Source organism: Ptychodera flava, chromosome 17, assembly GCF_041260155.1.
Source record: "Ptychodera flava strain L36383 chromosome 17, AS_Pfla_20210202, whole genome shotgun sequence".
Classification (NCBI taxonomy): domain Eukaryota; kingdom Metazoa; phylum Hemichordata; class Enteropneusta; family Ptychoderidae; genus Ptychodera; species Ptychodera flava.
In genome coordinates this window covers 34,009,676-34,037,616 of record NC_091944.1, presented here as the reverse complement: position 1 = coordinate 34,037,616, position 27,941 = coordinate 34,009,676, and the positions used below count along the sequence as shown (strand labels likewise).

The following is a 27,941-nucleotide window of genomic DNA, read 5'->3' as shown; positions in this document are numbered from 1 at the left end:
TTCTCGTCGTCAAAGTCATTGAAGTCTGTGGATACCAGAACTTACTGTACGACGAAACTCCATAGGTTACAGACGCAGGTGGATAATACTATTTCATATTGTACACAATGAGTTATAAGCTCGTACAACTTATGCTTCTTACTTTAATATTTATTAAACGAAAGGGCAGAAATGTATTAATTTGTTAGGTCAAAAATTTAATGTTATAAATATTATCGAGTTATCGAAAAGTCTTTCTTTCTTCCATGACAGGCAGTGGGTTGTTGGGGTTGTTGTGAACGTGATTGCCACCTTGGGCTCCCTCGGAATAACTGCTTACTTAAACTATGCCCTTGGTAGGGCGATGGGGAGAGATCCCGCGTAAGTATGATAACACGTACGAAATGTATGTCGGCGAACTCAACTGACGCATACGAAGATAATGGCAATCTAGAATCCAAAATCCTGAACACGTAATTGGGGAGAGTTTTGTTAAAACATCTTTATCCTTTACATGGATATGCAGGTCGTTGACTGAGTCATCCTATAGACGGTATTGTCAATGGACATTCCACTATCACTGACAGCTACTTCCGCAGACGGAAATGACAAATTCATTGATACAGTTTATATCTTATCTTACTATAATCAACGGTGCTAGTGAATATCTTTATCCTCAGTCATGTTAAGATGTTCCTTTGTCGGCTGCAATGTATTTCGCGAAATTCATTTATGATAATGATGATGACGACTACGATGGTACTAAACTATGAATGAGACAATGAGAAAATGCACATATTGTAACAAAGCAAAACCTGCAAATATTACCATCATATTACGTTTGAATATTTTCTATTTGTATTGTCGATTCAATCATTCTGCACCAGCTATCTAAGAGGCAGTATTTGCACTTTGACCGGAAATTATTAAACGTGTTCTCTTTACGTATGAAAGCATTATCAGTATGTGTATTATTCAATGAGTGACAACGCTTTCCTGTGCAAGTATTTTCGATTCTTTACTGCTTCTTAAGGTACATGCAAACAGTGACTTCGACGCTGATTATGCGACCAGTATCTCACCGAATAACACCACAGTGACTCCAGAAAAGTCAGGTTTTCGTGCTTTATTTCCCCAAACGGAAAATGATACGTAGAGTCGCCATCAGAACTTTCTTACAGCCGACAGAAGATTTTTCGTCAAACGACACTTTTGGGTTGTTTTTCCATCACTTTTGAAGAAAAGGTGAACTTTCAATGTCCGTTTGTGATTGACAAATCACCCTCATTCAAAAGCTACACTAATCAATTCGTGAATCTTTCATTCAAACCACGTGATTTCAATCTTTTTTACACAGACCTTATAAGGAACCAGAATACGAGGAAGGGGCTTGGCTGTACACAAAACCTTACTACCGTATTTCACAATATCTGATAGGCATTACCATTGGATACGTGTTGTTCAGACTGAAAGGAAGAAAATTGAATATCAATAAGGTACAAATGGAAGTTTGTTCAAGCCTTTTAATCTAGCTCTCGAGTCATAATTTTTACGACCAGATTGCATGAGTTGCCACAGAATGATATCTCGTATCGTAGAGACTGTCCCTCTGCGATATTCTAAGTTAAATTACAAACAAATTTTAAAGAAGGTTTTCAAATCATTTTAATTTTAAAAGCCCTATGTAAAATAAACTCTAACGATCGAGGTTATGATGATGGACAACAGAAGAAGAAGTATGTGAAATTGTGTCTATTCTGAGGCAAGGGGTTGTTACGCTGAATCGAGTGTGAAAGCTTGCCAAAAGGTAAACTATATTGGTAGCATATCAATCATAAACCCTAAAATAAATACGGTTTTGTTATTTTACATTTAAGAAAGGGACTTTATTCTGTAACAAACATCTTTGGTTATTTTCAGGTTCTTAATGTGATCCTATGGTGCTGTGCTTTAGCCGCGGGGTTTGCAATTGTCTATGGTACCTACGCAAGTTCGCAGGGTGACCGTCCTGTACAGGGCGTGGCGATATTTTACCTAACAGCTTACAGATTTGCCTTTTCACTCTGTATCGGTTGGGTAATATTTGCCTGCGCTACCGGAAATGGAGGTAAAGTAATTATGACAAACTCCCTGAATATTTTAGGCTTTTGCCTACTCTCAACACCATAAGAAACATACATTTTATGTCGTAGAGGCTCCATTACCCCCCCCCCCCCCACACACACACTCACATTTTTTGCTCACGTGTGAACACGTGAGCATATGTCGCAGCGATGTCTGTCTGTCTGTCTGTCTGTGTGTCTGTCTGTCTGTCTGTTGGTCCATTTTCTCAAAAACGGCTGAACGTATTTCAGTCAAATTTGGTAGACATCTTCAGAATTCAAATGGCTAGAACTGAAAGGTTTTGGTGGGCGTGGCTTGGATATTAATGAAGTTATGAAAGTTTTAATTTTTCTGTTACGCCGCGTATGACAAGTAAAAACCAGATATGAACTGAAAATGCTCACGTGTTTCATTATATATTGCATTTATGTGCAAGTTTGAACCTTTGCTACATGCTTTGCTACATTTAAAGTGTTATGATCAACACAATGAATTTCACCACAGATCAATTCTAAAGGTCATTAAGTATTCAAATATGTAATTAGCTGAAATAAAAAATAATTAATTTCTTTGAGTACTGTCATTGTATCACAATATAGCATGTGTAATTACCTTTGGTCAAGTCCTTCAAGCTCTATATGCCAAACCGTGAAAGCTTGTTAGCTATTTATGCAAATTATGAATTAGCTGACATGAAAATGCAAAATGACTTTCAATACTGTTATAACCTGGTATAATGATCAATGTACACAGCATGTTTCGCCAAATTTTATCAAGTAAATGCCAGTATATATCCCTAATTTGGAAGGTTCATTAAATATGCATATTGGGAATTGGCTGAAAAAAATGTCAAATGACTTTCAATAATCTTGTATCATAGTATCTTTAATGTACATAGCAAGTTTTGCCAACTTTGTCAAGTCAAAACAGATAAATATCGCTAATAAATGCGGGATATCGGACCGCAGGCGGGCGAAGATTGCATTATAAGCGCGCCAACCCAAACTCACTGCATGGACATCACATTTACGAAATCGAAGTCCAAAGTCAACTACGTCATTGTTAGAATAAGAGAGGTTTTCCATCACACGGGAGCATACCACCACAAATTTTGCACAGATGGCGTTGCACTGGCATTGAAAAAGGGTGCATGGGAGCATGGGAACGCGGGCAGTTTCCCTCGCTATGGGTAGGAAATGCATTGAGCAAGACACACTTCCGGGTTCGCAAAAAAAACGAGGATCCCATTTACGGGGCGCTCAAATATAACTATTTGCTGTGATACATAGCAGAGGCGTATATGTTTGTGATGCTGAGAATAACATCAGTAAATAAATGACGGGTTTAAAAGTTGACGTTTTTTGCGATGAAACAGACTTCTGAAGGTAGCTCGCTTGGGGAACACGTCATCCGGCCGCTGTCCGCTTTGACCCCAGTAATTCACACTGGTTTTGGTCGGCCCCAGGTACCCAAGTCACTTCGACCCCGTCACACTTTTGCCTACATGTCCACGGAGACGATTCAACATGTTCCACAACAAAGCCAAGACAAAAATTGAAAATATCAATAAAATGGCTTCACAAAGGCTGAAATACACGATACTCGATGAAGTATGAAGTTTATGAAATGAAATCAAAATTGACAACACAAGTGTTTGTCTCGGGTAATACCACTTGAAGTATTGAACAATTCTACAGACTGTTTCCATACAGTGCAGTATTGTCAGTGACAAATTAATCTTTGCAATACATTTTTTTTGCGATGAGCTGGAAATTTGATTAATATCGAGTTAATGTACATAAATATTCCGTTATTTACTGGGACACGTTTATTTTCTCGATCCGCTATCTGCGGACTACGTGCTGAAGTACATTGACTGTTCATGTCAACGATCGTTTCTCCCTCTGCAGAGTTTCTGTATCCCGTTCAACAACGCTGTACCTCGATCACACGATAGTGACGCTATGTAGCTGTGCAGTATTGAAACTTATCATAAAATGGCCACCTCGTCTAACAGTAACACGTATTGTCGGGATTATCGTACGGAAAAAAGACTGCCAAAGTAAGACTTATGAATCTTCATCAGAATTGAACACATCATGATTGTACACGAGTATCAACCGTGAATGCACGTTGAGCTCGGCAGTTACACAAGCATGGTACGCTACATGCATAGCCCTACGAGTATGGCGACAGTGTCCGGCTTTGGCTACGCCGCCTACCGGAGGTGGGAGGCGGCGTAGCCAAAGCCGGACACTCTCGTCATACTCGTAGGGCTAGCTACATGCACTGCCGCGATGCCGATCGTATGCATTCCAAGGCCTATCCCGGAATTTGTTTCACAAACAACCTCAAAGGAGAGCAAACATACTTCTATGGACAATGACGAACACGTTTCTTGGCGAAGCAAAATCAAAACAGTGCAGAAGTACATGAAGTAGGTCATGACCTTGGACTCTGTGCACGAACCTGATTGGACACTTCAATACTTTGACCCAAAGTTATTATTCATCAGCACTTCCATGCCATGAGGCAAGGTAGAGAACGTATGTACTCATTTCTGGCGATCGAGCAGCGAGGGAAACAATCAATTACCAAGGATAAAGCTAATTTGCTAAACGATATTTTATCTTGAATAGTGAGTTGAATGAGTAATAAAATATCATATTTTTAATGTTCAATACGAGGTTGAAACACGGAGGGACCGTGGTTGAAACCAGAGCTATCCAGCTGTTAGCCCTGCGTACGATGCTGTGTGTTCCGCTACAGCTAATAGCCCCGCTCACCACAGCCCTGCAAAGACCCGTACGTAGAGTTGGTGACTTCAAATCCATTTTTGGACTTGACGTAAAAAGCCAAATTACTGCCGAAATTCAGCGTTCTTGGGCCCAAGTCGTATCCCTGCCTACCTCAGCTACTCGATCGCTTCCAAAAATGCCAGTCTTTTATTCTTTTTTCGTAAATAACCGTCGATGTCGGCAACTCTCTCGCTAGCCTGCGTACGTACGCAGTGTACGCTGTGTGTTAGGAACGCACACAGGAAATGCACAGCGTACAGTGCGTACGTACGCAGGGCTAGCGAGAGAGTTGCCGACATCGACGGTTATTTACGAAAAAAGAATAAAAGACTGGCATTTTTGGAAGCGATCGAGTAGCTGAGGTAGGCAGGGATACGACTTGGGCCCAAGAACGCTGAATTTCGGCAGTAATTTGGCTTTTTACGTCAAGTCCAAAAATGGATTTGAAGTCACCAACTCTACGTACGGGTCTTTGCAGGGCTGTGGTGAGCGGGGCTATTAGCTGTAGCGGAACACACAGCATCGTACGCAGGGCTATCCAGCTGTAGCCAACCTGGACAAGCACATTTCACAGCGCCCTCAAACAGTCGATTGTTTTCACTTGTCATACGCGGCGTAACAGAAAAATTAAAACTTTCATAACTTCATTAATATCCAAGCCACGCCCACCAAAACCTTTTCAGTTCTAGCCATTTGAATTCTGAAGATGTCTACCAAATTTGACTGAAATACGTTCAGCCGTTTTTGAGAAAATGGACCAACAGACAGACAGACAGACACACAGACAGACAGACATCGCTGCGACATATGCTCACGTGTTCACACGTGAGCAACATCGACTGTTTGAGGGCGCTGTGAAATGTGCTTGTCCAGGTTGGCTACAGCTGGATACATTTTACCCACAACCCTAGCGGCATAAAGCCAGTCTTCCTGCACTTACTGTACTTGTACATTTCGTCTCCCCGCCATCGTCGCGTAAATCAAGTTATACCGCCGTATCATAACGAGCACATAGTTCTTCGCTTGTCTCCACAGCCTTTCTGTGCTGTGAGTACGCTTATCCGGCTTTTTGCTGTACAAATTCTGAAGCGTGATTTTGATGGACTGTCGGTGTGGTGTCGGTAAGTAATTTGTGTGTGATGTGTTGATTCTATGTCGTGATTTGATGTATGCACCTTTGTTCGATACCACGATTTGACTTGGACGCTTTGAGTTTACGGTTGAGAAAGTGAATAGTACGGTACATGCATCAAAAGAATTGAGAAGGAGCGCGACTGTGACTCGATCGCGACTGGGAGCTGTAGTTCCGAACTTGACTTTTTCATGGCATAGATTTGTACGGTCGGCTCTTGCCCTGCGTACCCTGCTGTGTGTTTCGGGCGTTACACGGCCCCCGCCACTATCATCTACATCATCACATCTTTCATCTAGTCTAATGAGGTCTTCCAAATCCTTTGTATTCATTTAGACCCATATTTTTGAGCAACGGCTTTTGAGATTTCTGGCGCACGTTGTTGGTCATTATAAAGTGAGTCTTGGGGTCGACTGTTCAGAGATGACAGCTGTAGTTGCTTCATTGTAAGAAGGCAGACAAGGCCCTCTGTCACAAACCTTAAAAAGTCTGTAGCATGATTGAAAGAATCCATTACTTTACGCTTCACTGTTCTGTGATTAAATGTTTTCTTGGCGTGCGCCAATGTCAGCTACGCTGGCTCCTCTGTAGAATTCATCCATTAGATGTGGTGGGGCCGTGTAACACCTGAAACACACAGCACGGTACGCAGAGCTAGCTAGGTCGGGTAGATTTCTGTGTACGCTGCACTGTCTCCAAAACCCACGTGGGTCCGGCCCGACAGCGTATCCCTTAGCGTACACGAGAGGTCCTGCACGAAGAATAACAACTTGACTGGTGTCAATGTTATTACTATTTCATAAAAATAGTCCACGTAAAGATTGTTTTGTGACAATCGACGAGAGTCATAGGCTGGTTAGGCTAATTTTGTCGTGGCACCTAATTTTGTCGTGGCAAAGCCATGGATTAGGGTTAGGGATTTTAGATTGACAATAGTTTTCGTTCTCGTAGATGTCGCGGGGACATGGATATTCTAGGTACACTGGTAGCAATGATGAATAGTTACTATTATTGTTTGTGTATAGGGTCTGTTGTGGTGCTCCGAAAGGGTTTCAGGTAATATTTTCATGATATCGTCATAATAATAGTCTGATCATTTACATACTTTTTTAGTTTCCTATAATGTGGGACAAGCTACTGAATTTCGATGGTTGGTACTCAGTGGCAAAGACTTTGCTCGGAAAATGCGTTACCATCAAAAGCGAATAAGAATGTAAAATGCCCCCAAAAATCTTCCAGACCCCCCCCCCCAGGATATCAAATGGTCCACCCCATAGGTGGGAAGGCTTGTATAATGAAAAAATGACATTTATTCATCATATTCATAACTTCCAGACAAATATTGCTTGCAAGATCCTGGTAGTAGGCACCACTGTAATTGTTGATAGATCAATAAAGCCTGTCGGCTGGTAGGAACTGATCAATTAGTGTGTGTGTGTAGTGTGGAGATTTCCTGACTTTCCATCCTGTAATTTTGACAATTTTCTAAAGTACAGCTTGTAAAAAATTACACAAGTTTAGTAATATGCAGATTAATTTTAGTGCCCTTTCTTATCCAGCTTTGAGTGTTGAATGAATCATTATGAGGACAAAATGGTAATGTGATGAAATGTCACAGGACAAAGTGATGATAAACCATGAATTCATTTATTATTCATGAAAAGTATACTCTATGAGTGAACTAATGAGGTTTAAATGGGTCCTAAAAGATAAACTTAATTGATGAGATTTACATCCGTGTGTTGCCCTTATATTTCATTAAAACAAAATGACATGTCATACACACATCAAAAACATTAAGATAGCTATTTGAAGAGATTGTTGGACATGGAAGTTGTGTGAGAAATGTTAACAGAGCTTTCGATAATGTTGTATCACTGTTCTAGTAAATGATATGGCACTTCATGGAGTCAACAAAATTTATGACAGTGGTCATTTTAATCCTTGGTGTTATGTTTTTTTTCATTTGCAGAAGTGGTCTATTGATGATTACATCACCACAGGGCATTCATTAGGACATTCCAATTAAATCCACATATTTTTTGTGTGAGTTCATTCACTTTTGCCATTCTTTGTTAGTCCATGCAGCTTTCATTGTGTGTGCATTCAGGCATCTAGGTAGATATTTCAGACATGCCCAAACCGATTTCAATTTGTTCTTTGATACTATCAATGCCATCAGGCAGCCATTATGTTATATTTTGTGGCCATTCACAAAGATATGTCTGACATACCTGGACCAATGTCATGCAAACTTGCCTTTGTAGGAATGGTGTCGTGTCATCAATGATGAACTTGTTGGTCAATAATTTCCATGAAAAAAATGGAATAAGTTCTTTACATGTTGTAAAACATCAAATTCATCTTTTTTGCCAATTTTTTCACTGGTACAAATATGTATATTTAACAGGATGCAATGGATGTCTTACTTTGATTTTTGTTTCTTTAACAGATTATCCAGGAGGCCATATACGTGGTGACATTCACTCGCCCATAGGAGGCACAGCAATAACTTGCCCACAGGAGGCGCAATAATAACTTGCCCATAGGAAGGGCGCAATAATAACTTGCCCATAGGAGGCGCAATAATCATTTGCCCATAGGAGGCGCAAACAATAACTTGCCCAAAGGGGTACAACACAATCACTTGCCTATAAGAGGCACAGACTGCCCAGTTGAGGCACAGTTGCCCATAGACGGTACAGACTGCCTGTAGAGGCGCGTTCAAGATCACAAATTGATAGTCAACAAGCATTGGTTACAACATTGCTGATAGTACTTTGAGCAAACACTGTTGTGGTTAATTTTGCATTTAGATCACAACTGATTTGACATTGATAATATTCAGTATTAACTTGCAGAAGAAAAAAAATAAGGCAGTAAAGTTTTGTCTTTGTCTTCCTCAGTGTACATTGTGAAATTATACCGTGAATATTTAACAGCACACAAGTTAGTGCTCTATCATTTACTTCCTGATAGGAAACAAGAGTATTGTTTACAGGCAGATTATTTGCAATCAATAGAATTACTTCAGCGTACTGAATATATAAGGAAGACTGACATTTCTCTACAATTTCTGAAAATTGGCATTCATTTACTTCATAATAAACAAGAACAGTCATACCACATTCTATCATTGTCTACTTATTACTGACAACCCTTTTAACTGCTTTTTTCTGTCTAGGTCCAGCTTCCCCAATAAAGTTGGACCTAAATTTTGTAGTGAAAGGGTTCAACGTCTAAACTGCACAATATTGACAAGCAATAACACATTCATAGTCTACAATCTCAACAAACACAATCATTCTTTCATCAATACTTCAACTTTTAAGGTTTCACTTTTCATAGCATCAGAAGAAATCAAGGAAGCAATAAGCAACATCAGTCAAATTATTAATTTTTCTTCCTATACAAGTGCTTGAATTGACTGTAAGAACTTATTATAATATTAAGCACACCATAACACAACGTTACTATAAAAGTACAATGAGAGTAAAAAAACTGAGCATAAAAGCAAAAAATGAAAGAAGTAAATTGTACATGCAACGAAAAAGACAGTTGCAGACTCCTCACAGATGTTACACAAAGGTTAATGTCGAAGGTGATGGTAATTGCTGTTCCGTGCTATAAGTCTAGGACTCTATGGAACACAAGATCATCATCATGCAATAAGAGTACATACTGTTGACTATGTAATTGAACATTGGGACAGATATGAGGATCCAATTAAAGGTGAATATGAAAGATGGCATATTGTCTCTCAAGATGACTATAGGCAGTATATGTCCAGATCTGAACCAGGTAATGCAACTTTGGAGGGGACATTGAAATAAATGCTGCAGCGCTTGCATATAACATTAATATTGCAGTTCATCTTGACACTTTAAGTGAACCATTAGAGACTGTTGGTAATTCTTCTGTAAGTATACATCTTTTGTATCATGCAATCCGTGTTGAAGGAGAAATTGATAGTGGTCACTATGACTTTCTGCAAAGCACAGAGCAAAATTTGTCACAAGCAATAAATGTAAACAGTTTTGGACCAGTACAAACAGAGAAATCTATGCCGCAAAATGAACATTGTGTAAATTATAGAGAAATAGAGAAACAGAGAGACATGATTGCCAAGAGAGAAAAGAGAGAACAAATAGAGTTTAGGCAAAGCGAAAACCAAAGAGATTTAACAGCCAAGCAAAATAAACGAGCTGATCCAGCATACAGGCAAACTGAAAGGCAAAGAGATATGAATGCTAAGAAAATTATGAGAACTGATGAGCTGTACAGACAAACTGAAAGGCAAAGAGATGTCAATGCTAAGAAAACTATGAGAGCTGATGATGTGTATAAACAAACTGAAAACAAGAGAAACAGGACATCAATGAAATTGAGACGGTGTGATGATGAGTACAGAGAAAATGAAAGGGAAAGAAATGCTAATGCTAAAAAGACAAAGAGAACTGACCAGGTCTTCAGGGAAAGCGAAAAGATCAGAGATGCCAATATTAAAAGTATTAAAAGAACTGATAAATCATATAGAGAGAGAGAGCAAATGAGAGATAGATTAAACAAACTAAACAACAGAAGATGTAGTGCTGCAAATCTATTGAAGAGCTGATACAAATTTTTCACGGTGCAGTTCAGAATGGCCCAAATTTTGTATGTGTGTGCTGCCAACAGCTGTGGTACAGAGAAAGTGTTTTGAACTACAATAATGTTAAAGAAAAGTTAAACACCTTTGCATCATCTCAGGCTACAGATAATGATATGGCACCATTATGTAAAACTTGTTATTCATATTTAAAAGAGTCAAAGTTGCCTCCTTGTTCTGTGGCCAATAACATGTCATTTCCATTAATTCCCCCCGAGTTACAGTTACATCCACTAGAAGAAAGACTTGTTGCCTTACGCATTCCATTCATGCAAATAAGAGAATTGCCAAGAGGTAGACAAGTTAGTCTCAGAGGTAACATAGTCAATGTTATAGCTGATGTATCAACTACTGTCTCTACATTACCTAGAACTTTAAATGAATCGCAGACAATACCTGTCAAATTTAAAAGAAAGATTAGCTATAGTCATGCCTATCAGGTAGAGAATGTCAGACCAGTGAAAGTCTTACAAGCAGCTAATTGGTTAGTTAAAAATAGCCCCTTATATAAAGCAGAACTGATTACAATATCTACAGATTGGGTTGTTTGCAGAAAGGATGAAAACCACAATTGGCAGGAATTTTGTGAGGAAAATGACGATCATGATTATTCTCACATGTCTGACAAACAAACATGTAAACAAGATGACAGTAATGATCATGATGATCATGATGATGATGATAATTGGACTGAAGAAATAAAATTGGAAGATCATCCTGCTGGCACACTGGATACAATGCTGTCACCTTTATATGATCAACACACAGACTCTGATGGCGCAGTTTGTTATGCACCAGGCGAGAACAATAAACCACTAGGAATATTTCAAGACAAATATTCTGAGGAGCTCTCATTTCCAACAATATATTGTGGTCAACCCAGACAAAAGAAACGCATAGTCCCTGTATTATATAGTACATTGTGTAAATGGGAACTTCGACACAAAGATAGGAGAGTTGCAAAGTCGATGCCTAACATTTTCTTTAAACTAAAAAATTACAAATCAAGCAGATTAAAGACAAGGCAACATTATGTTTGCGAAAATGTAATCTGAAGGGCCGCAAATTAACAGCTGGTGAGCTTCAATCACCACAAATGTTGATAAAATTGTTCGACTTGATGAGGGATTCAGAGTGTTGAAGACACTTAGAGGTTCACCACCATACTGGGAGAGTGCAAAGAAAGATATATTTGCCATGATACGTCAACTTGGTATTCCAACATTTTTCATGTCATTTTCATCAGCAGAATCTAAATGGATACATCTATTGAAAATTCTTGGAAGGACAGTTCACAACAAGGAATACACAGATGACGATGTATTGAACATGTCTTGGAATACAAAATCTGATTTGATAAAATCTGACCCTGTTACGTGTGCTCGACACTTTGACTATTCATTTCAACGATTTATGCATGATTTCCTAATGAGCTCACATCATCCAATTGGTGAAATACACGATTACTTTTACAGAGTGGAATTCCAACAAAGAGGATCACCACATATACACATGCTTGTATGGATTAAAGATGCACCACAATATGGTGAAAATAGTGATGATGACATCACACAATTCATAGATCAGTATATTACATGTTCAAATGATCACAGTAATGAATCCTTCGCTGAATTGATAAATTATCAAATGCACAGACATGCAAAAACCTGTAAGAAAAAAGGCCAATGTGTTTGCAGATTTGGATTTCCTGTGCCACCTATGCCAAGAACAATGATATTGCAGCCATTGCCAATGGATACTGATGAAAGCACAGAACAGATCCTTCAAAAGCACTATGAAAATATCAAGACTGTTGTTACTGATTTACAATTTGGAGAAACTCTTTCTTTTTCTGAATTCTTAAATAAACTACAACTTGATGAACAAACCTATATTAATGCAATACAGTCATCTCTAACATCAGATAAAATATTCCTCAAGAGGTCACCAAATGAAATAAGAATTAACAGCTACAATGAAACCCTACTCAAAGCTTGGAGAGCAAACATGGACATTCAATTCATTCTTGATCCATATGCATGTGCCATGTACATCGCATCTTACATTAGTAAAGCTCAACGTGGAATGAGTAATTTGCTCAGTAGGGCTGTGGAAGAAGCAAGGGAAGGATGTCATGATATCAGAGAAAGTGTCAGGCATATAGGAAACAAATTCCTTAATCATGTTGAAGTTAGTGCTCAAGAAGCTGTTTACCTTGTTATGCAAATGAGACTAAGAAGAGCTTCACGCGGCTTCACATTTATTAACACATCACCCCCTGATGATAGAGTTATCCTATTGAAACCTCTTGATGACATACAAAACATGCGTCCAAATGCTACTGACATAGAAAGTGATAGCATCTTGAAAAATATGAGAGGCGCCCAAAGCCCTTGAGAAATTGTGCTTGGCAGACTTGGCAGCATGGTACAGTTTTCAAAAGTTAAAAGATAACCCGCAAGATCATTATCAAGATAATGATGACTTCTACAAAACTGATGAAGAGGATGATGATGATGAAAACAACACAATATATCAGATACGTGGCCTTGTGTATAAAAAACGCACCAAAAGTAAAGTTATCAGATATGTTCGTTTCCATAGGGAAAAAGACAAAGAAAATCATTACAGAGAGTTAATAATGTTGTTTTATCCTTGGCGAAATGAAAATGAACTCCTTGCAGGGTGCAAAACATACTATGATCGTTACATGCAAGTAAAATTTGAAGTAGATTCTAAAGAAAAGGAGTACAATAAAAATGCTCAGGAATTAGATCAAGCTATTGAAGCAGTACAAAACACAGCCATTGATATGTTTGATAATGTTGCTCCAAATACACAACATCAGGAACATCAAGACATTTTAGAAGGATCAAGGCCAAGTGACACATTGAGTATGTTTGCACCATGTGATGAGAGTCATTCTAAATATGACATTGGACAGGACATTGGCATCAGTACAAATAATCCCATTATTGAAGATCTTCAACAACCACGAATGGCTGATAATGAATTATATCCACTTTTACAGAAACTCAACAAGAAACAAAAGAAATATTCTATCACATAGTACATTGGATGAAAACAAGGACAGAGCCGTTAAATATTTTTGTAACAGGTGGCGCTGGTGTAGGGAAATCTCTTGTTCTCAAATCATTGTATCAAGTACTTTTAAAATATCTTTCAAATCTTCCTGGTGAAAATCCTGACAACATACACTTATTACTAGTTGCACCTACTGGAAAAGCTGCTTACAACATTAAGGGTACTACAATTCATTCAGCTTTTCAAATTCCTGCATCCCAAGGTTTTCATTATAGACCACTGACATCAGAAAGACTTAATACTCTACAAGCAAAATACAGGAACTTAAAAGTCATATTCATAGATGAAATCTCCATGGTTGGTAATGGTATGTTAAACTATATCAATCTCAGACTACAACAGATAATGGCCAACAATAAAATCTTTGGTGGTGTCAGCGTTGTTAGCTTTGGCGACTTATATCAATTAAAACCTGTCTTTGATGGTTGGATATTTAACGACCTTCAACATGATTATGGGCCATTGGCTGTCACATCTGGAAAGACCTGTTCAAAATGTTTGAATTAACAGATATTATGAGGCAAAAGGATGACCAGAATTTTGCTAAATTACTCAACCGTATACGTGAGGGAAAGCATACATCTCATGACATAAAAGTTCTGCAAACTCGAATAGTCAGTGTTGATAAAAAAACTTCATCTATTGATGAGTCGACAGTACATCTTTATTGCGAGAACAGACTTGTTGATGACCACAATGCAATAGCATATGACAGACTTACAGGAATAAAAACATGTATACCTGCTACTGATACAGTCATTGGCGATGTCTCTGAGATCATAAAACACAAAACATTAGGTATTGTTGTCATGCTTCCTGCTCAAAAAACAATGGGGTTAGTTTCTAAATTATCAATTGGAACAAATCAGCGTATTGAGCTTTGCATTAATCTGTCTGTAAATGATGGATTGATAAATGGTACTCCAGGAGTAATCAAATACATCGATGGACCTGATTTGCATCATGTTACTATTCTATGGATTTTATTTGATGACGATTGTGTTGGCAAAAACCTGCGACGTGAAAAACGGCATTTAATACATGACAAAGTATCTCACAGATGGACGCCAGTTTTACAGATATCACGGCAATTTAGAGTGGGAAGACACAAAAATGCAGAAGTTGTGAGAAAACAATTTCCACTCAGACCAGCTAGTGCCAAAACAATACATCGTTGTCAAGGTGATACACTTAACAATGTGGTTGTGGACTTCAGTACAGCAAACAAGAGAAATCAGTGTCATGTACACTATGTTGCTTTAAGCAGAGTGACTAAACTTACAGGTCTCAACATAACCACATTACAAGAAAATCAATATCAGTTAGCACTGATGTTACACAAGAGATGCAACGCATGAGAACCATCCATGCTACAACTCTGTTTCACATTACCATATATTATATCGAACAGATTCATTATTACTTATCAAAATGTGAGATCTCTTCATTGCCATTTTCAAGATGTTGCTAGTGATTTCAGCTTAACTTCAGCTGATGTACTAATTTGCAGTGAATCAAGACTACAAACGGCGATCACAATGATGACTTCAAAATAGCAGACTTCAACCTTTTCAGACAGGATGATAAAAACCGTCAAAACAACACCAGACCATATCATGGTATGGTTATGTACAGCAAAGAAAACACTCTTGAAGCTACCCCACAGACACTGCATTGTTTTAATACAGATTTCTTAATTGCAATACACAAAACAACATTGGTTTAGTTCAAATTGTTGGTGTTTACAATCCACCATCATCACCTACATCAAACTTACAACATGCTCTTCTTCAGCTCATCCATACACTTGAGTACAATCTACCAACCGTGATCATTGGTGATTTCAATGTTGACTTACAAAAGCAAACACAATCTACAAGACAACTATCTGAACTTATGACAAAGCACTTCAACTACACACAAGTTATTGAGGAGTCAACAACAGACTATGGATCATGCCTTGATCACATTTACACTAACATCCATTGCATGCAAAGTGGTGTACTTGAGTCATACTATAGTGACCACAAACCAATTTGGATTGCATTGTAAAATAGAATTAAATCAAAAACTGCGGTCATACTAATTACTGCCCGTGACTACCCGTAGCTGCCTGAGAACTGCCCGAGGAAAAAGTGGGACAAACAGGTTCAGTTTATTTCATGCCCAGCCAACCCAAAATATCATTGATTTGACGTTAACCTGATGTTTTCTCCAGCCGTTTTGAAACACTGAAGACACCGGGCTTCGAGGACGTCGCCAGCTTGACATTGAGTTCATACCATTCAGTCCGAGAGATGGTACAATAATCTCGCCAAACGCTCACAGTTTGACAGCTTACCACCCCTTGCACTGAATGGTATGATCTCACAATCAACTGTAAGAGAAAAAAATTGAAAGATTTCTGCAGTGATGTCAATTACACTTAAGGATTACTCAGCAAGGGCACTTTGCAAGACCAGTACTGGTTAGCCACTTTCATACAGAGGAATTTCTCCTTACTACTCTTACACAAAAACACTCCATTATTTCTCCGTACTACTCATACTAACTCTCTATTGCTATTTAAACTATGTCCTTCTCAATGGCTCATTTTAATCTATTTTCTTGAAAGATTTATCAAAAATAGCCATGTTGTTTATCTTTTACTTGAGTTCTTAAAAAATAAAAATGGTTTTCTGAAAGAATGCGTATATGGCTTTTCATTACTTTATGGTGATATCACTTTGGCCTATACAGTGTGAAGCACTGTACCAATCAATTGCACTTGTTATGTAAATGCTGATACAATGCCAGAAGCCAAAGACATTCAGCATTTTTTCCACCGAATTCATATTTGTAAATAAAAAGGCCGTTGTCATTGGTCTGTCATGATAATGTCCATGATCTTGATCATCACAGCTTAAAAACTTTAAAACTATTGGCAAAAGTTTAAATTTACAGACAAATGCAATATCTATGAAAACACGTGAGCATTTTCAGTTCATGTCTGGTTTGTTTTCCAGCCGCTTCATCATGTAGAATACAGTGGTTTTTTTCCCAAGGTCATACTGATCGTCTTCAAGTGTCAACGACAACAACAAAAAATATTACATTCTGTACAGAATATATCGTACTTAACACTGACTTACACCAGAGGCAGTATAGGATATATGTTTTTTTGAACTTCAAATTTGTTGAAAATTGATGGGAAATAGACAACTAATGTTCTTTCAATTTTATCCTCAGGTCCAATCAATTGTATTTTGTCTTGGAACGCATGGATACCATTGGCTCGCATGAATTACTGTGCATATCTTACCCATTTAATAATACTATTCCTCTACACATTTGGTTTGGAATACCTGTGGTATTACTCAGATTTCAATTTCGTAAGTACAGACAGATAACATTCAACCAGTCAGATTTCATCGTTTTGAATACCTAATCAATAACCTGTTACTGTCATTTGTCGAATCAAAGCAATTTTGAAGCACTGTTTTTGCATATCACAATGTGATAAGATGAAAAAAATTACAGTTTATAAATGGATTGCCGCGTAATGTGTACGCTTTCAATATAAAGGTCTGCACTTTGTGTTCGGTGTGGTTCTTTTACGGATTTCAACGAAGAATGCTAGAAGAAAGCTATCAAAATGTAAATATCTGTAACCTTCACTTTCCCTCTTCAACTCGCGGATTTGAAAAAACATATCTTTTTTATCATTTCTAATTTCAGGCCATAGTGTTCATAGGAATCACCGTGATAACATACGCTGTATCATTCCTGGTCGCTATGGTTGTGGAGATCCCAATGATAGGTCTGGAGAAGGTCATGATTCCAAGCAAAATGAGGAAAAAATAATTCTGTTCGATAGCAAGTTTGCCGTTGTTCCCACTCGAATGAATCTTCCTCAAAATATTTTTAAGATGATATGACGCACTGGGAAATGACTTGACTAATTTTTGATTGAAATCATAAAAACTAAGCTTAACCGGGTACGGGAACTTTTTAAAGTAGGCAAGCGCAAATTTCTATATTGATAAGACCTGTCAAATCTAATAAGGTGTAGCATTGTTTGTTAGAATTGATTTTGACAACATTCTATAACATTCGTCTAGAAATACTCGACAATAATCTATGATTTTGTCTGAGAGAGAGGATGTCAACGTCAAAATTTACGCACTTCTCATTGACCTTGAATTAAGAGAATAAAATTACGGATTAGTATTTGTCTTGAAAGTATTGGTATATCAAGTATTTACTGATCTCTCGTTCTTCTATGCTGGCTTCATTAGATATTCAAATCACTCTGACTGTCGGACACTATCATCAACACGTTCTATCAACATTCAATTAAATATTGTAAATCTCGTACAGATGTAGTACGAATTCCTTAACAACAAACGTTAACGAGATTTTGCTATTTTACCGATGTGCAGATTTTTTCAGCAGAATTTTGATTCAAAACAACAGAAATATAACTGAAAACAGTTTACAATAATCAAAATGTCTAAAATATGAATCGTATATTCTCTATTAAGGCGAATAAATTTAGCATTTACATTTTTTAAACTTCAAGTTCATCGAACTGGGTAAAATTCAGAGAACAAACTCTGTAGAATGCAATACTAGTGAAATAAAAGCTCTAGCTTGTCAATATAACTCCAGGTCACGTTATTTACTCTCCCTTTGTTATGATCTCGTCATTGTTTACACGACCGACTTCAATCCGTGCATGTCTATTTGGCCGAATTTCAAAATCGTGGACTGACATGACATTTATACCGTGCACAATTTCTGTTTACAAGTTGCGACCAGTGACGTCACCGATATGCACTCCCGTTTGCAAAGAGCGATGGGCCTATTCAAACAACACAGAAATACAACAACAAGCTTACAATCACGATGGTAAACAACGCCGTCATGATATGATAGACACAAACTTAGCTATGTAAAATGGCGATTGTAATATATGCGAATGGTGCAAACCTACAAGAAACTCGATACAAACAATACATTGTAAAACTGTGAGTGGAGGAAAGCACTTGATAGTTTAGAAAATCGATGACGTGGGCAAGTCAGCAGTCAAAATGTGAGAACAATGTAGTACGGCTAAATCAATGGTGTGTATTTGACAGCCATGCCTTTCTATTTATCGTCCTGAGATAGTGTATTGCAAAGCCATCATGCATATGCATAGAAAGTAGGCCCTGTATGTATGCTATGTATAAATAGGAAGAAATGAGAAGTCGACAAACAATCAAAAGGAAAATCGTACAATTAATTTGAAAAATTGAACGGCTCTTCATTTACTATTCTCAAGGGCACTATATCTACTTGGATGTGAAGTTAGTTTGTTTTTTGTTTGTTTGTTTTTTTGCCTTGGCTAGAAGGCTGACTTAACTTTCCCAGAATCAGGGCGATTGGCAATTAGTTTAATAGATCGCGGTAAAAACAAAACCAGGCGTACGAACGTGCATAGAAATATACGTAGTTTCTATGCTTGAAACGTCGATTTCTTCGTGCCGCTTTCTCGTAAGCTCTTGGGGCGTAAATGAGTCTGCAGATGACAGTCTGTTTATGTGTTGCCTATATCCCTCAGTAGAACGATAAGAATAGACAATGCCACCCTCCCCCTCCCCCTATTCAAGCCTGTTACTTTGGTTAAAGGAGGTGATATTGCGAATTGAGTGTACTCGGGGATTATTCTCGCATTGAAAAGACGAAATAAAGAGAACAATTAACGTGAGGTGGCTCACTGCAACCCTGCTTACATAACCGTCCATCATGTCGTACAGACCGTACATTCATTACATGTACAGATCACGGCCCGCTGACAATTAGAAGCCAACATTCACACTACGGAAGCACCGTATACGAGACGTCAATGGTCTAACACAGGTCAGTCAACCTGAAGCGAAGTGCACATTTGTGTACAGCCGTGGTCATCGGAACGGGGAAAGAAGAACTCACATTCTACGGTATCACGATCGCCATATGCAGCCACGTCGTTCAGCTGTTGACACTAGGCTTTATTCTGTCCATGAATGTCTTCTACATCGAATACATTGATTATTTCAAGGACAGCGCCACCAAAACAAGCTTAGTAAACTCAATTGGCATAGGTATAACGTTCCTAATCGGTAAGTGGTGTTTCAAAACATTTCATTCTGTTTGAGAAATGTTTGTGGTTTGACTATTATAAATGCTCACTTGAGGGGATCATGGAGCTCCAGGAGGGGATTGTGTACATTAAATGTGTATGTTCACTAAGGTAGCGTTCACAATGGTCTTTGAGGGGGGGGGGGGGGGGGGAGGACAGGAGAATTGGAGTTCGACTTGCAAAATTTAGAACAATGTCAGTGGAGCAGAAGAAATATTGTGACTGGGGGGACTTTGAACTGTAAATAAATGTGAAATATGTATCGAGTTTACGTAACCTTTCCAGAGATAAAAGAGAATCACATATCATTAAAATGTCACTCGGTCAAATTCTCGTTGTCAGAGAAACTAGCTAATTACCAAGTGACGCTGCCAAATTTATTTCGTTAAATGAGGTCAAACACTGACAATAGGTCGCCCATGCTGTCAGACAGATATGTAGTTCAGTGGGTGTTTTCCTGCAGGATAGCGTGAGTCGAGTCAAGACTTCATTGTTTCTGTCTCCCACAGATGAGGTAGAGGGCGCTGTACCGAAAAAGGCGTAAACTACATGCTGACATTATTCATGGGTTATCAGACCACAGGGAACAAGGGTCAAATGATTGCTGGTAAACCAAGTTATTGATTAGAAGACAGGTCAAAACTCATGCAATCACAAAGGCAATGTTGTATTTGGATTTTGTTTGCCTTCAATACAAAATTTGTATCGCCATAACGAATCTTTCACAGCACTTTACAGTTCAGCATAAGATTTGCCTCCTTGACAACAGGAAAACAGGAACGGAATAGCCAAAATTCACATTCAAAAATTACCCAAAATGTATGGAATTCTGTGCACACCTCTTCTATTGACACTCGTACACATGCCCATGATGATTGTTTGATAAGATTGGCATGTACGAGGACGTTGATTTGCTTTTCCCTCCTATATTTAAAATCTGAACACACGTTTTCACGATTTCCACCTTTGTCCGGAATTTACAAAATAGTGGACGAAGTGTGCTGCAATTGCAAAATCATGAATCCATGTAACCTCCTCATGGCAAAATCTTTTCAGCGAATACTGGTAGGGAGTGGGGCCAAGTTACTAGTATAACATTGCTTCCTCTTTTTCCTCCTAAAAGGACCCCTTGTGAGCACCCTTGTCAACAAATTTGGAGTAAGACCGGTTGTGATTGGCGGTGGATTGCTGTCGAGTGGCGGGATAATTCTCAGTACTTTTGCCTCCAGGGTGGAAATACTTTATATCACCTACGGGTTAATAACAGGTAATATGTTGGACTAGTCCAATATCAGCTGTGTGTTGTTTATTTTACGTTTACTTGCAGCGATAGTTTACACCCTGTAAAAAGCTTCACAGCTCTGTTAGTTTGCTCTCAGTAACATATCACTGTTATTTGCATGTGTACTGTTACTATTGTGCACTGTTATTTATATGTGTTACTTGCATACAGATTCAGACAGCGAAATCTCATTTGAATGCTATTAGGCTACTGGTTTAATCAGAGCAAAGGTGTTTCGGGCGAAACGAATTTCCCAAACAAAAAATTAGTCTACTGTTAGTGATTTTGGTTGGTAGTATCGTGCCTTATAGATCTTTCGAACTATCAAAATGAGAAAACAAAACAAACAAGTTTGCCCATTATCACAAGAAATATTGAAGACAAAGCTCAGACCTTGTTCATGTCTATGCTAGAAGGAATCGTGTGACGTCATTTTTGATAAGAATTAAATCCAATGTAAACAAAAGATATGGGGGTTTTTTTTTCATATATACAGGTGCAGGAACCGGGCTAGCCTACGGACCAAGCGTGGTGATCATTGGTAGATATTTTCATAAATATCACACTCTCGTCAATGGAATAGCATGTGCCGGTTCTTCAATCGGCGTTATGGTGTTTCCTCCGCTATACCAAGTTTTAATCGACAATTATGGATGGAAAGGGGCGATGCTTATCATAGCAGCGATGAACATGCACATAGTCGTTTGTGGGTGTCTGATGAGGGCGCCAGACCTCTCGCCTTTTGAAAAGCCAGCACCAGCAAGTTCTCCGGAATCCTCGACACCCAGTGACGATTTTGAAACCTCGAAATTCATCGATACTGGTGAAGTACGAGTTTCAAACTCAGAAAGATCGACAAAAGTAAAGATTCCTTACAAGAACACTATCCCCACAGATGAAAGTATGGAAAAGAAGCCATCCAAACCCAGAGAAAACAGATTTTCTCACTTTTTGAATAGTTTTGGGTTCAAATTATTTCTATCGCAGCCATTTCTCCTATTTATGTGGTTTACTAATTTCATTATTGCGGTCGCATACTTAGCTGCTTCAGTGTATCTGGTTGCCAAGGTTGTTTCTGTAGGCGTTACAAGACTACAAGCGTCGTTTCTGTTTACCATCATCGGAATATGTTCGTTAATTGGGAATATAGTCCATGGAAGTATAGTTGACTGTGGAAAGTTTCCTCCATTGCTGATGTTTAGCAGTCATGTTTTCCTCGCTGGAATATCACTAATGCTGGTTCCAATAGGTGACAGCTTTCCTGTATTCGCCGTCTTGTTCGTTGTGTTTGGATACAGTGTTGGAGTATACTTCCCCGTCGTTCCCATTTGTTTAACAAAGAGGCTCGGCGTGCAAAATTTAGCCACTGCTCTTGGATGGGTTTTCCTTGCTATCGGTCTCGGTGATATTCTTGGACCGCCCCTTGCAGGTATGATGACGATTACGAATATATCTGTTTCACTCTTTGTCAATCAGAGAGAGAGAGAGAGAGAGAGAGAGAGAGAGAGAGAGAGAGAGAGAGAGAGAGAGAGAGAGAGAGAGAGAGAGAGAGGAGAGACAGAGAGAGAGAGGAGAGAGAGAGAGAGAGAGAGAGAGGAGGGAGGGAGGGAGGAGACAGACAGACAGACAGACAGACAGACAGACAGACAGACAGACAGAGCCAGAAAGAGAACGTGTGTGCCTTCACAGGAAAAATACAGTGCTCGATATAGAATAGCAGGGCAGTATACTAAATGAATGCACGTTAGATACTCACTGTGCCTATCACTTTAATTTTACGCACTCAGGCGATCACCATGCAGAAATGTATTCTAACAGGTTTTGGTCAATGTGATCAACGCACAAACAATAATTATGGTATATATATACAAATAGAAGTGAGAACACAAGTATATTTAAATTTGTTACCTATTTAAAGTACCTGTAAGATAGTTTAAGTAGTAGTCACCTTATTTATCGTTACATATGTGTGTGGAATCCTAACGAATATCATACTATTTCCTTGCAGGATGGCTGTTCGACATATCCTCCAACTACAACTACTGTTTTATAATGGCGGGCACACTTGACATCCTGGCCGCTGTCACAGTGTTACTCTACTACGGTTTTGATAGATACAGGACTAAGAGACAAACGTTATAAATGTGCTTCCCATGGACTATGACGGAAACAAAGAACCTTCAAACAATCAAGACCTCCTTCGATCGCGTTTAGATCGTCTACGTGGACAAGACAACACAGAGATCAAAGAATTACTTTATTACTCCAATTCCTCAGTCGGGTGCTATTTTGCTAACAACCTTGTATTTGCACAGATGAATTGAAATGACAGAGGCGACTCATTTGCCCGTTGTACAGTTTTGTGCCAGAATGGAGGTTAAGCAACTTACAGAAACATCCAAAATATGATATTTAAACAATAAATTGCACCCCACAACGGTGCAGTGCACATATTGAGTGAACTAGTTAAAACCGAGTGTTATACCCGTTGCCAAGGTGATGTATTTTCTACTATCTCGTAACAATATATTAAAGTTCTTGAGTGAAACGTGAAAAATGATTTTTTTTTTTCTCTAGCTCTTAGCTTGCGTGTGTTACAACCAGGCTGTATCGGGAATATTGCACCGTTATTTTCATGTCTCAACCAATCAGATTGCTGTATTTGCAACAATATAAGCCTAGTGGTCTGATATAAATATGTAAGAATAAATCATGAATCACAAACTTCATCAAGGAAAATGCCTACAACATAAACTAAAAACAACGTAAACATTTAGATATGAACAGCGGACAACAATATTGGCTTTGGAATGCAGAATACAAAATCCTCCCTATTCGATGTCAACCATTATGCTTTTGTCAGGGGTAACTCTAAATGTGACCCCTTGATGAAGTTGCAGATGGGCGCCCCCAATTGAAATGCAGCACACGTGTTTGTAGAACCGGCATAGGTGACAGCGAAACTGCGACCAAGCCGTTCAACACTATGTCTTCATTGTAAAAGTGTTGGATGATATTTGCCTTTGCTAATGGAAATTGAGCTATAGTGACTATGCCAAGCCTTAGGGAGCATTCGTTATTTACGGGGAGGGGGGGGGGCGGTGGAAATCAGGGGGGGTTGACTTTTACAAAACCGCTTTTTAGGGGGGTCAAATTTTACAATCAATGATTGAAGGGGGGGGGGGTCAAATTTTACAAAGGTTTGTATTGAGTTATGGAAAACAAAATTGACTTTGGAATTTCACCGAAATGTTGCTTGTGTAACCGATGTTTCGAGACGGCAGAATAATAACCGACCGAAGCTCAGCCAAATTTATTTCTCTAGCAGGGCCAACAAGTCCGAGACTGGCGTTAACCTCTCTAGAGCAGCAACAGAGCATGTAGCCCTGAGTACAGGTCTGTGTGTTCCTGGCGTATACGGCCTCCACCACAGCCCTGCAACGGTCTGTGGAGATAACTGGGGTCTCTGCAGCGAGATTCAAAATGGGGATCTCCATGGGTAAACAACTTGTCGAGTATGTTATGTTTCAGAAAATGAGCGGTTTTGGACGTTAGGAGAAGTCAATCGCATCTTTTCTGGGATTGGTTAGGAGGTAAAGGTAGGCAGGGAAAGGATTTTGCCCCAATAGAGCAGAATTTCGGCCAAAAAGACCGTTTAGTCTTCATTGCGGTCCAGATCCAGGCCGCAGAGACCTCAAGTCTGTTCAAAGACCATTGCAGGGCTTTGGTAGAGGCCATATAATGCTGGGAACACACGTGCACACACCTGTACGCAGGGCTACACAGCATGGGGCATGAAATGAGGAACCAACACACAGTCATATAATGTAACAAACAACTTCTGTATATTACTATATTGTGTCAAATATCGGGGTCTACATATAAAATAGTAAAACCGTACTTCAAAACTATAAATATTACTCCATGGTAACAGTAACCGTACTGATCGACCTCCCGACGGCAGGAGTCGAACACACTTTCAGAACAAAAACTCTGTTCAAACCCTTTCTAAATGCTTAACAATTTCTATGGAAAACTTAACGTTACCGCAGAGGTACCTCAGACTTGACCACGCGGCTGGGAAACACAAATAGTTCACACGCGACTTTAACTAATGTTCGATGATGAGCACAATTGTAAGTCCCGTGTAATGTCTGCACATGAAAGTCGGCGACAACACACGCAATTCACTGCTAAGCAGCGTCCAGTTCAGCTACCACGGGAGCAGCCATCTTAGATCTTTTGTTTACTTCCGGTCGGGACATGCCGAACTAATCTGAAGTCTTCCTCTGCTAACTCCGCGCATCGACAAAAGTTCAGTGGAACGATCATAAATAATGTTCTCATGACAATCTCAGACATCTGACTGAACTCATAAACGGATAAAGTTCACAGTTAACACACAATTTGCTGCAGAAAGATCAGCTTTCAACTTGTGGTGATATTATCATCTTAGCGTGCAGTGCGTATATTGCAAATATACGGCACGGCTTTCACTTGTGTGAGCAATGTTTGTTCATCGACTAAAGTAGAGGATGGCGTAGGGTTTAAATAAACAGTCCGATCCGCATAAAATTCGATCTCTGCCACTCACCGGTTTCTTTACATATCTGCTGACTTGAGTAAGACTCAAAATAGAGAAATATCTGACTTAAAAAGCACACGCTGACACTCAAACCTTCCAGTGCCAGTGCCAGTGCAGCATGCAACGTAAACACTCTCTGGAAAGTTCCCGTCTTGGACTCCCTAGGTATACAGTGATAACACACAAGAACTCCCAGGCAAAATAGAAAATACACAGGTCCTCCATACATAATCTATGAGAAGCTATGAATAATTTCTTTTAAATACAAAACTAGCTAAATCTGTGTATTTATAGACTCTTGATTATTGATATTAATGTACTTGATAAGACTAGGGTAGTTACCAGTGCATGTGTGAGCAAGAAATTTGATTTTGAATTTCACCGAATTGTTAATTCACTATCTTGTCAGAGGAGGAAACTATGAATATTTTTTTTCCATTATAAAACTAGTTAAATCTGTGTATTTATGTACGCTTGATTATTGATATTAATTTACTTGATTAGACTAGGGTGGTAACAAGTGGATGTTTGTGCAAGAAATTTGATTTTGGAATGTCATCGAAATGTTGATTCACTATCTTGTCTATATGGAAACTATGAATAATTTTTTTCCAATATAAAACTAGGTAAATCTGTGTATTTATGTACTCTGATTATTGATATGATAGTTGTCAATCGGATTCGAACCCACAACATACGGCATCAGTCGCCTAGCTGAGAGGCCTGAGACAGAACCAGTCGGCTAAATCTCCACTCCCAAAAAGAGTGGTTCAATAGCCGGCTAAGTTGTTACATTTTTCTGACTGAGACCTTTCAACACGTTGTAGAGTTCGTGAAGCACTCACGCACGCATGCTCACTATCATACATCGCACATACACACTTTATCGAAGCGAAGAAACGAATTTCATCGCTTTAACTGGGCGAACGATAACCTCGGGGACAATTCTGTCCACCAGCAGTGTTACCGACCCAGGATAGAAAATACGGATAGTTTTCAATCGGATTCGAACCCACAACATACGGCATCAGTCGCCTAGCTGAGAGGCCTGAGACAGAACCAGTCGGCTAAATCTCCACTCCCAAAAAAGAGTGGTTCAATAGCCGCTAAGTTGTTACATTTTTCTGACTGAGACCTCTCAACACGTTGTAGAGTTCGTGAAGCACTCACGCACGCATGCTCACTATCATACATCGCACATACACACTTTATCGAAGCGAAGAAACAAATTTCATCGCTTTAACTGGGCGAACGATAACCTCGGGGACAATTCTGTCCACCAGCAGTGTTACCGACCAGGATAGAAAATACGGATAGTTTTCAATCGGATTCGAACCCACAACATACGGCATCAGTCGCCTAGCTGAGAGGCCTGAGACAGAACCAGTCGGCTAAATCTCCACTCCCAAAAAAGAGTGGTTCAATAGCCGGCTAAGTTGTTACATTTTTCTGACTGAGACCTTTCAACACGTTGTAGAGTTCGTGAAGCACTCACGCACGCATGCTCACTATCATACATCGCACATACACACTTTATCGAAGCGAACGAAAACGAAATTTCACGCTTAGTGTACTTGATTAGACTAGAGCGATTAAAAAGTTCATGTGTGTGCAAAAAAATTGATTTTGGGCATTTCACCCAAAATGTTGATTCTCTAGTATTTGAGGAAATTTTTCAGCCCGAGGCCACAGGGTGCGAAGGGTTAATGAATCAAATCTGATGAAATTTTTTTTTTCAACGGGGAGGGGGGGTGTCACATTGTACAATTGATGAATTGAGGGGGGTCAAATTTTAGAAATTTGATTTGGAGGGGGGTCGCTTTTTACGTTTTAATTGTCGCTCAAATTCCACCCGCCCCCCCCTCCCCGTAAATAACGAATGCTCCCTTATAGGCGTACTGTAGTCGTTGCCGAGCCGGAACTCGTGCCAAGTATCGATAAGACTTGTGTTGGTATTGTCGACAGAGCCTGTTTCTGTGTAACTTCCGATGTTATTTTTATGCACCGAATTTTTCAAAAATATAATTCATTTGTCGAACAACAACAACAACAACAACAACAACAACAACAACAACAACAACAGCAGCAGGAGCAACATCGATAGCGACAGCAACAATAACAACCACGACGACATTACCTACTTTTTCACAGAATACATTGTGCT

The 27,941-nt window shown here is 39.1% G+C and overlaps 2 protein-coding genes across 2 annotated transcripts; both read left to right on the top strand.

Moving 5' to 3' along the window:
• The first annotated feature begins 254 nt into the window (after positions 1-254).
• Positions 255-18,394, top strand: LOC139116551 (nose resistant to fluoxetine protein 6-like). Its single transcript, XM_070679151.1, has 5 exons — positions 255-360; positions 1,337-1,475; positions 1,900-2,086; positions 16,994-17,136; positions 17,483-18,394. Exons 1-5 carry the CDS (start codon positions 344-346, stop codon positions 17,606-17,608), a joined length of 612 nt encoding a protein of 203 aa, XP_070535252.1. The 5' UTR covers positions 255-343; the 3' UTR covers positions 17,609-18,394.
• A 1,138-nt stretch (positions 18,395-19,532) lies between these two features.
• On the top strand, positions 19,533-23,749 carry LOC139116122 (monocarboxylate transporter 12-like). The gene is made up of 4 exons (XM_070678665.1): positions 19,533-19,890; positions 21,034-21,177; positions 21,689-22,621; positions 23,201-23,749. Exons 1-4 carry the CDS (start codon positions 19,791-19,793, stop codon positions 23,332-23,334), a joined length of 1,311 nt encoding a protein of 436 aa, XP_070534766.1. The 5' UTR covers positions 19,533-19,790; the 3' UTR covers positions 23,335-23,749.
• Positions 23,750-27,941: the final 4,192 nt, after the last annotated feature.